The sequence below is a fragment of the Phaseolus vulgaris genome, chromosome 7 (genome assembly GCF_051622355.1).
Source record: "Phaseolus vulgaris cultivar YP4 chromosome 7, ASM5162235v1, whole genome shotgun sequence".
NCBI classification, from domain to species: Eukaryota; Viridiplantae; Streptophyta; class Magnoliopsida; order Fabales; family Fabaceae; genus Phaseolus; species Phaseolus vulgaris.
In genome coordinates this window covers 10654408-10665957 of record NC_143504.1, presented here as the reverse complement: position 1 = coordinate 10665957, position 11550 = coordinate 10654408, and the positions used below count along the sequence as shown (strand labels likewise).

General features: G+C 29.5%; 1 protein-coding gene across 1 annotated transcript; it reads right to left on the bottom strand.

Moving 5' to 3' along the window:
• Positions 1-6513: 6513 nt before the first annotated feature.
• Positions 6514-10572, bottom strand: LOC137828483 (phenylalanine ammonia-lyase 2). Its single transcript, XM_068635091.2, has 2 exons — positions 9958-10572; positions 6514-8383 (listed from the first exon to the last, which is right to left on the bottom strand). Exons 1-2 carry the CDS (start codon positions 10353-10355, stop codon positions 6634-6636), a joined length of 2148 nt encoding a protein of 715 aa, XP_068491192.1. The 5' UTR covers positions 10356-10572; the 3' UTR covers positions 6514-6633.
• Between the last annotated feature and the right edge of the window lie 978 nt (positions 10573-11550).

Sequence of the window (11550 nt, the reverse complement as noted above, 5' to 3'; positions counted from 1 at the left end):
TGGAGTCATATCGAAATGGGGCAGATTTGTTTTAGAATTATCAAGACAAAACAAGTCACGACAACATAGTACAACTTTTTTATGAAAGTCGTGTCATGGTGTGAAGTCATGTTAAAATGAGATTACTTTAATATTGAATTAAGATTACATGACTTTAGTGATAGATGAAAAGAAGTTGTGTCAACTAACACTATCATCACATTAAAGTCATATTACCTTAACATGACATTTATTTAATTCCAACACTAATATCATTGCATGTCATAACTTTAATGTTGAATTAAGATGACACAACTTTAATGTTGAATGAAACATAAGCAGTGTCAATGTGACACAATTTCAGTTCAAATCATTATACCGAAATCGTGTCACCTTGTCACAACTTCTATTTAACTTATACATTATAAAGTCATACTATTTTAACACCGTTTAATATTATTAAAGTCATGTCAAATTGACACGACTTCACTTTTTTGTGTTCAAAGTCATGCCCCATAACATGACTTCTTCAAAATAAAGTCGTGTACCAAAACACGACTTATTCAAAACAAAGTCGTGCACCATAACACGACTTGTACATCTCAATAATTTAAAAAAAAATCAATAAAAAAATTCTAAAATTCAACCATTTTTATAAAAAGATTTTTTTTTATATGAATAGCTTGATTTCAATCATTTATGATAAACTTTGCCAAAAATCATGGAGAATTTCTACCCTTCAAGGATTTTATATATAGCTTTCAAATCCTTAATCATTGATTTGGCTAATTCATCCTGTTTTTCCAGAAGAAAAAAAAAATATTCTCGGTGTTTTTGTTTCGTTCACTGTACACAAAGTGAGGCAGCTTTAGTGTTTTTATTATTTCATTGCGACAACATGACCACGTGAACAAAACACTATAGAACATGACGCACGTAATCCAACTTATCTTAGGTACTATAGAACAAAAGGTGAGAACATGCAAACACGGACACACCAATTAGGTTAAGCAAGAGATCACTAATCTCTTTTAGTAGCAGTTAATTAAAATTTTTAGTATAAAAAGTGAGTAGAATAACATCTAAGAATTACAAATTAGTACCCTATTAAGTAGCCTACTGTCTCTAAACTCTCTGTTCCAGTTAAGAAAATCATGCAATATATATAGTCAAAGAAAGTTAAAGCAATGTTACAAAGAATGTAAAGTTACTATAAATAAAGATATTAGGATTTGGTTCCACTTTATCCTTATCCTATATAACTCTCAATATACATTCATTGCAATTCAAGTTCAGAAAACTGATCATGTTGAAAACCAAAATTATACTTGTTATTGAAGTTTAATTCCTTGAAATTCAACCCTTTATCCTCGTTAAAGTTTGATTAGTCAGTTAGCAATCTTAATTAGAACAAACAACCCCAAATATCTCATTATAATTTTTGTTCCAAGGAATATATATATATATATATATATATATATATATATATATATATATATATATAACTTTGTTTTATTCCTAATCCTTAATTCAATTTTCCAAAATGTCCCAAGATATATCATCACTGTGTAATAAGGTTAAAACTAAGCAACCAATATTACAAGAAAATTGAAATTTACTCACGGAAATTTATGCACAATTTTTTTCTCTCTTAGGAAATTAACACATCTCCATCAACTTTGTTATCGCGACCTCAAATCTCAATCCCACATTTGTCTCCAATTTTATTTGTTTCTCTTTAAAGTTGTTTTACATTTTATTTATAATAAAAAACATTTCTGGTAAATTTTAATTATAAAAATGTATAATATATTTTACTAATCTGAAAGAAAAATAAATTTTTAACTCTGAAATAATTATAAAAAAATGACAACATGTCTCTTTTTAATAAATTTTCGTTATAAAATATTCAGGAAAATTTTTTTATAAGAAAGTATTTAACAATTTTATAGCATTAAAAAAACAACGGAAACAAATTTAAACTGAACTGGAAAATATTGATTGTGTTGGATTAGAATTTCACAAAGATGGTGGTTGAAATCAATGATTCCTTGACGTGGATGGTTAAATACCATTTGAAAGCTACAAAATCTCATTTGGTGCATGCATCCTTAAGAGAAAAAAAAGATTCTAAATTGTTTGTATATATATATATATATATATATATATATATTCTCCAACTTAAGCTCACAACATTCATAGCACTCAGACCAGTATGATGCACATTTTCGCTGCTAATATACAATTTCAAATTTTAAAATACTAACAATTCTAAATAAAGTAAACATATTATAATGATGACATAAAAAAAAGTGGTTTTTTCTGGATATACATGTGAGAATTTCATTAAGGACTTACATTACATTTTAAGTATCAATGGAATTAATCTCTATGAATTATTAATTTGGGTATTTTTTTATGGAATTTTCATTAAATATAATTTTTTATTTAGTATTTAAAATATTTTTTATTTTCACATAAATAATTTGTCACTTTGATTTTTCTCTCTTTAATTATCTATAATTTAGAGCTTAATTGGTTTCTTTCATCTTTAAGAGTGAGATCGGTTAAATAAAAAAGGTATTATCTAGGGGACACCATTTTTGAATGTAGTCATTATTTTTCAATCTAGTCACTATGAACTTATATTTTGTTAGAACATGATTAATGCAATCCATTTGCAAGTACTCAAATGATGCAAATAGAAATGTTTTGACAAGACAAGATTTACAACACTATCTATTCATATGCAAAAGAGACAAAAATTGAGGGTAGCAATTATTTCACGTTTAGGTAAAGGAGGATCTGAGTTGACCCAACCTTTTCGTACCCTTCTATTGTTTGGTCAAATGGGCTTGGCCCAAATTCAAAATTTGGACCTTAATACCTACGCGCACACAAGACATTCCACTAAAAACAATTCATTAAATAATAATTAAAATTAGATATAAAAAATAATTAATTATTATATTTATTAAATTATTTTAGAAACTAAAAAATTATTTATATTATTAATAAAAATTTATAAAATCGTTTTAAAATTAGTATTAAGATTTAGCTATTAATATTTTAAATTTTAAATTAATTTTAATTATTTTTTAAAAACTAATTTAGAATCTAAAATATTAATAAAAAAAAATAATAACTAATTATTAGATATTAATTTAAAAAGTAGTTGATAAATTTTATTAATAATAAAAATTACTTTATATATCAATAATATTTTTAAACTGTAAAATAATCGCTAATTTAATATAATAATAATTAATTATTCTAATCATTAAGATTAATTATAATTTAATGATTTTGTAGAGTTATGACATACAGCGAACATAATTTGTTGAGAAATTCTATATTTGTCTTCCATCATTTAAAATACATAATCAGGTTAGAATTTGGTGAAGACAGCTTGTGTTATTAATTTTATGGATTCACTACGAAATAAATACATAATCAGTTATTAATTCTTAATTCTTGATATATATATATATATATATATATAATTTTCTTATTTATTTTATATACATGGATTATGTTTCAATTTTATCACCTTATTTATAATAGTTGTGATGAAGAGAAACAATCATCTCTAAAAAAAAATGGTATGCAACAATTTATTTATCTTGTGCTATTGTAATTAACACTAAATAGAAATATATTATATGTTGTTCTAAGTTCAAATAATATACCAAATATAAAATTTTAATATATTTTAATATAAGTTCTATATTGTTATAGATACAGGCATTGTATAAAAACATTATATATATTTATTTAATGTATCTAAAATTAAAATTAATATAAATATTATATTTTAACTTATTAAAATAAAATAGTATAACAAAAATGCAAAACACGTATGCAACCTCACTATGTTTTCCCTAGTATAAAAATAAGGGTACTACTTTCTTAGAAACAATATATAAATAATTTAATAATTTTAATTAAAATATTTTATAAAACAATTCAAATAAAATATATTATTAATAAATGTTATTATTGAAATTAATTGTTCTTCCTTATCCACTCAATTTTATCAAGAAGTTAAAAGTATGTTGGTTGAAGAAATTGAGTCATTCATTATTTTAGTATTTGCAACCTAATCATTTAAGTAATTTCGTATTTTTTGTTTTTCTTTAGTAAGGGTGACAATGTGGGCTGGTTCGCTAAAATGTGGATCGGGTTAGTCCACCCGACATAAGGAGTATAGGTTTATTTCACTGGTTTACCTTACATAAGAGGTAGTGTGTGGGTTTGTAGGCCAGCCTGCATAAGGAAAATAATTTTTAAAAAATAAAATAAAATTTTACAATTATAAAGAAACCAATTTTTGCTTTTGAAAAAATAAAATTTTATCTCTATTTCAATTCATTCAATTAAGATAAAAAATATAAATTCAAGTATGAGTATTGTTATAAGGGTTGATTAAAAATTATTAAAGTTTTGTTTTGTACATATTTTCCATATATATGCATGTAAATGTATTGGAGTATCTTATCAAAGTTTTAATACAATATATTTTAATGAAGATGACTAATTTTTTAACGCGTATCTTATTGATATATCTTCTTTATATTATTTTTTTTATTAACAAATTTTAAACATAAGACTTTACTTACAACTAAGTCCAGTGTCACTCTTAATACTAATTCCTTTAGATGATTAAAATAAAACATTCATTTTTTTAGTACAATAATTTTTTTTAAAATAAAATAAAATAAAATTCACACTGCAATAATGGGTGAGTGAGATATGATTTTTTTTGCAGAAAAAATAAAATAATTCTTTTTTATTTATGCGGGCTAGTGGGCTAACCCGTCCCGCCCTATTATTGGTCCGCGTGTATTGCGGGTTATGCGGAACATACCTAAATGAGTCAAGAGGCTAGATTAATGAGCCCGACCCACACTTTTTAGTAGCGGGCTACGAGTCGACCCTCATTATCATCCTTATTCTCCAGTTTAATTTAAATATTTTAAAAAAAATACTAAAATATACTAAAGAAAATGCACTACTGAATATAATAACTTAGATATAGATAACCGAATTGGAAAAATTAAGGAAGATTAAAACGAACATTCTTATAAGAGTCAAATTGATAAAGCAACCTCTTTATATCGGAAAAGTTATCGTGGAGAATAAAAGAAATGGATTTTTTTTTTTCAGAAAAATAGTGTAATTTTTTTTCAAGATTATGAGAATGATTTTTTTTTTTACATATTTAAGTAAGTTGTATTTCGTTTACACGATTTTAGTTCATGTCAGTGACACATGATTTTAGTAATTAATATGTATACTAAAATTGTGTCGTACGATGACTTTTTTTTAGAATATTTTGTATTTGTTAAAATTAAATGAAAGTGTGTATTTGTAGCACAACTTTACAAGCGTGTGATTAAAACTAAAATTGTGGGATGTTCACGACTTTCGTATTAATTTTAAGGATTTTAGAAAAATTTAACAAGAATAATTTGGTTGTGGTGAGAAAATATGGGGAAAGCTTGAATGCCATGCACAATAGCTCAACATGCAATTCAAATCTCTAACCATCTCAACCCACACACCAACATGTCAAAGAATAATATATTAAAATTTAAACTTATGGCCATATATTGCATGCAAATTGTGCGTTGAATTGAAAATAAGTCAGATGACAGAAGAGATGGAGGTGGTTGCGATGATGATGGAGGTGGATTGCGTGCATTGACTATGGACAAAGAACTAAGTAAAGCATTGGCGTGTGTGGGTAGAGATGGTGAGTATTTAAGCATTCATAATGTCCTCTCACCTCAAATATTGCCAAATTTTCCTGCTTATAAAAAACTATTTGACATAATAAAGCTCCAAATTAACCATTAGATACTCATTAAAATTAATATTGAAGTAGTGAACACCCACACAACTTATGTTTTAATCAGACATCATTACAAACTCGTGTTACTCAGGCTGGATTTCATTTAATCCTAATGCATGCAAAATCGTCCTACATAGACACGATCCTGGTGTATGTATAACATCCTAGTGAAGTCATGTGCCACTAATAGAACTTCTTCAAATCAAATCGTGTCACACGACTTACCCAAATACGTAAATGAAAAAGAAAAGTTGTTCATTCTCATAATATTGGAAAGAAATTATACCATTTTGGTGAAAAACCTAAAGAAACAAACTTACTTTCAACCTATTATAATAATACACAAATCAAAGGCAAATTACCTTTTATGGTAATAATCTAAAGTGCAATACCTGTATAAAAAATATTTAAAGTAATATTTTGAGACATGATTGAACATATTACAATTTTCAATAATACCTACACAGACACACCAAACTTACTAAATGTAAATATTATTAATTAATTGGTTATGAATAAATTATTCTTGTCCTAAAAATTTAACATTATGTGTTTATAAGTTTTTTTTTTTTTATATGTTACTCAATTTTATTCAACGTCAGACTTTCAACTCATGCTTAAATTTCTAACAAATCAATATTAAAAGATGTTTAAGTGTTTTTTTTATAGACATGAGCATGTATTAAATTGAAATACAATTGTTGTTACCAAGTTTCAAGTATATATTTACTATCTTTATAATAAGATACAATACAGTAAAAGAAAAATTAAAATTTCTATTTATATGTGGTAGAACCATCTTAGCATATCGGTAGAGGAGAACCATTCCACTTCTTTAGACAATCCAACATAGGATCAATAAACTTCCCTTCACATAGTGCAGTAAAAACCTTGTCACATTCCTCACCAGGTGACATGACCTTCTCACCTGTTAGCAAGGCTGTACCCAAGTTTTCTCTCACAAACTTATATAATGGGTAAGACCTGCATTCTTTAATTCGGTTAGGAATAGTAGGATTTCCATTCTCGACTTCAATCCTAACACTTTCTACCTCTTTAGGTAAAAGGGTTATGAGCTCTTCCTCAAAGGCACTTATCTTTTGAAAAATTGAGGTATTTGAAGTTGCCTCTTTGTCACCATTTTGCAATGCATGATCAACCAAAATTGATCTCAACTTTTGCATCAATGGATAACTTACACTACATGGGTCATCAATGTAAGCAAAGACATATTCATGATCAACAATTTTAAGTAACTCCTTCTCACAGAATCTAGAAGGATGTAACTCACCATTGATGCCAATTGTGAGAACTCTTTTGGCCACTTGATTAACAACGTTCTTAACGACGATCTTCATGTTTTCTTCCAAATGTCTCAAATCAATGGCTTGACACAATGCAACTAAGTAAGTGGAAGACATGAGCTTTAATATTTCTATTGCTTCAGCTGTTTTTCTTGAAGAAATCAAACCTAAGGAATTGACGTCTTGGTTATGTTGCTCAGCACTCTGAACATGAGTAGTGACAGGATTAGCCAGATATTGAAGTTCTGAACAATAAGATGCCATTGCTATTTCAGCACCTTTGAATCCATAATCTAAGCTTGGATTGCGACCAGCTGCTAGATTTGAAGGTAAACCATTATTGTAGAAGTCATTCACAAGTTCAGAGAATTGGGCAAACATAAGTTTCCCAATTGATGCAATGGCCAAACGAGTGTTATCCATTGAAACACCAATTGGAGTACCTTGGAAATTCCCTCCATGAAGTGCTTTATTTCTTGAAACATCAATCAAAGGATTATCATTTACAGAGTTTATCTCTCTTTCAATCATCTTTGTTGCATATCTAATTACTTCAATTTGTGGTCCAAGCCATTGAGGAGACGTTCTAAGAGCATACCTATCTTGTTTCGGCTTTTGAAGTGGATCAATCTCATGTAACTTTTGTGCTTCTTTAATGTACGAGCTTCCATCTAATATGTGTTCCATTATAGCTGCAGCCTCAATTTGGCCTGGGTGGTGCTTCAATTTATGAGTCAAGTGATCTGTAAATTCTGGCTTTCCTTGCATAACTTCAGCAAAAATTGAAGACAAAACTTCAGAAAGAACAACAAGTAAGTTTGCTTCAAAGAGAACCATGGAAGCCAAGCCAGATCCCACTGCAGTGCCATTCACTAGTGCCAAACCCTCTTTAGGTTGCAACTCAAAGAAACCTCCATCAATTCCAGCTAACTTAAAGGCATCTTTAGCATTAAGGACTTGTCCATTAGGTCCAATTGACTTAGAGTTTGGTCTTCCAATTAAAAGACCAGCAACATAGGATAAAGGAACCAAGTCACCTGAAGCAGTGATTGTACCACGTAGTGGAAGACATGGGGTTATATTATGATTTAAAAACTTGGTAATAGCCTCCATAATTTCGAATCTAATGCCTGAATATCCTTGAAGCAAAGTGTTAATCCTAACCAACATAGCTGCCCTTGTAGATGAATAAGGTAACGTATGAGAAGCCTCAGTAGCATCACCAAAAATGCCGGCATTCAAAAATCTGTTAAATGAAAATCAATATTATATTATGAGTGCTAATCATGAACTAAAAATAACAAAATAACTAACAAACATGTTTGCTGAACGGCATACAGAACAAGAAGGTCTTTTTCCAAACATTTCATACCAAATCAAATAATTGTGTTCATAAAAGTCCAAGTTCATTAAAGTAATAATCCATCCCAACCATGTAATCTAAAATTCCCTAGGTAACTCCGACATAGCCATTTAATATAACAACTGGTTGAAACATAAATAAACCTATGCATTAGTGTGTTGTCTTTCGTTTGACAAAAAGAAGAAGCAAGTAGAACATTAAATGCAGAGAATAAGGTTGTGTGATGAATGGTTGTGGTGTTTTCATGTAGAAAAGATCTAATGGAAGAACGGTAAATTCGGTTACTAATTAATGATCTGACATTGGAGCTATGTCAGCATCCAATTTTTGGCCCACTCTTGATGATAGCATTTTATACCTAAAAAAGGTTTATAGGTTTATTTATTTTTGTTTATTTATATAGAAAGATCACAGACTTTCCTACTACTTCACGTGTGGTCTAATACTGTAATGCTTCTACTGTCATGAAATTCTAATTTATTTCTTTAATATTTATTCGTATAATATTTTCCTCAAGTACAAATTTCGTGACCATTATTTGACTTTTAACTGGATTCGACGAAAGAAAAACTAAGAAATGACAAGTCATCTCTTCGTTCTGTGTGACTCGGAAGTTTTATTTATTTTCCATAGTTAATAGACAAGTGTCCTCCAAAAAATCACCTTATTTTATTTTTTTCATATTGGACCATTATGACTTTTTCTTGCATTAGTATATCAACCATAATAATACTAAACAATACTCAACATTTAGATAATAGACGCCGGAGTTCTAATATTACATCTAATAGTATACAATGATAAACAAAGCTAAGTATTTATTGACTTTTATGTTAATTTTTTTTTGGGGGTTTTCAAACGTTAAGTGTTTCATAACATAACAGGAGTTTTCTCAAATAAAACATCAGAGGAGTTTTTTTTCATCCTTTCGTCCTAACTTTCCAACCTAATAATTAAGGAAAAAGTTCAGTTAACACTGCATAACAGTAAATAACTATATTCAACAACTCTTTTATAATAATATTATAATATTTTAAATTAAAAATTAAGATGAAAATAGTTAAAATATTATTTTATTTTGTATGTTAAGAGTGAGTTTTTTACTGTGTGAAGTTTCAGGCTCCAATAATTAATGCACCAAAACTAGAGGTTATAAGCGTTGTCGGTTCTTCAATCATAAACTACAATTATTTATTTTATCTCTTTTTTATTTATTTACTCTTACCACTTTTTTTTTTCTGAATACTAAGTCACGTTATAAGTAGCAAAAAAAAAAAAAACACCAAACCCACCAACAAGACTGACATAATTAATCAACCAAATATTATTGTTCATATAAATTCTAAAGCCACTTATCATAAATTTATGATACAAATGTTAGATTTTAATTAATTTGGGTTTTTTTGTGTAAAAATCATGAGTTGTGATGAATGGATGAAAAGTTACGAATGAATGACCTGATGAGTTCGTTTTGGAGGGCACCACCTTGCTTGGTTCTCCTGTGTGAGGTTGCACCGAACCCCGTGGTGACACCATAGCTATCAGTGCCTTTGGTCATGCTATCAATCACCCAATCACTGCTCGCCTTCACACCATGTCGGGTTTCCTCCGCCAGCTCCACCCTCACGCCGCCGTTATGGGAGGTGGCAACCGCGGCCACCTGAGACACAGTGAGGGTCTTCCCACCTAACATGACGACGGGGTTACGGTAGTCCTCCACCATGCGCTTCACCTCGTCAAGGTGGCTACCTCTGAAAGCTTCCGCAGCCATGCCCCAGTTAAGTGGGTCGCTGCTACCATTGCAAAGATTGAATGAACCATTGCCATTGCTATGGTTTCCCTTGGAATATTCCATGATATATATGTGGAAAGAATAAAATTAGAAGGTTGTTATTTTTGTTTTTGTGAATAGTAAAAGTGTGGGGTGATAGGATAAAGATATACTAGGTAGATGGGAAGTTATAGGAATGCAGAAATGTGAGAATGCATGAGAATGGAAAATGGAAAATGGAAAATGGAAAATGGAAAATGGAAAATGGAAAATTTTGTTTTGGGAATGGGAAAGGTTTGTTGAAGAAAGAGGGAAAAAAGGGTGTATATATATAGAGGGGTTGGTGACATTGAGTGTAGGTGGGTAAGCCGATGGGTTAGTTGAGAAGGGGGAGTGGCCGTTGGATGAGGAGGGGAATGGAGGGTTGGGATGGTGGCACGTGGAAGGGTGAAGTGTTTGTGTGAGTGAGGTGATGGAGTGGTGGGTCCAATGAAAGTTTTATTTGGTGGTTATGGGTGAGTGTTGAGGAAAAAAGGAGAGGTAAGTAAGAAGAGAAAGAGAGATTGGTGGAGAAAAGAGGGTTTCAAACTGTGTAGAGAAATTTTTGTTTGGACATATTTATGTATATTAAAATATATTAAAATAAAGAAATTTTACAATTGGAATTTGGAGATTTGGAATGTCACAACCATGCATGTGCTGCACCAGGAAAATAGTTGTGCCAACTTTATGGGGGAAAAAACAGGTGTACCAATTAATGAATCGCCTTCGTTAATTTCTTCACCCCCCATCTCAAGTTTTTATTTTTATTTTTTCGAGAGCTTTTTTTTTTTTTTTTAGAGAAAAGTTTTACAATAATAATTTAGTTTAATTAATAGTAATTATACGAGTTTAGGAACTCATATATATATATATATATATACGAATTTGATAAACTGGTATAAGAAATATTAGATTAATGAAATCCATTGCCCGTGAAGTATGCTAATTGACATTTGAATAAGTAGTTGATAAACAAAGTTAAATTTAAGATTTCTTGTGGTTTGAGAAATACACGTTGGTAATCCAGAGAAGAGGGGTTAATGAGATGGTTGTTTCATCTATTGCTTTTCACCAAATTCTACCTTCATTATTTTCCCTCTCTAACTCTAACCATATCAACTGCGTTCACATTTTCTTCATGTTTCTCGAAATATATATACTCTAAAAGGTTTCCCAACTTCCAACGTTTCCTTCGACAATATAAATTTTTAGTCCATAATCATTTTCGTACTAAACA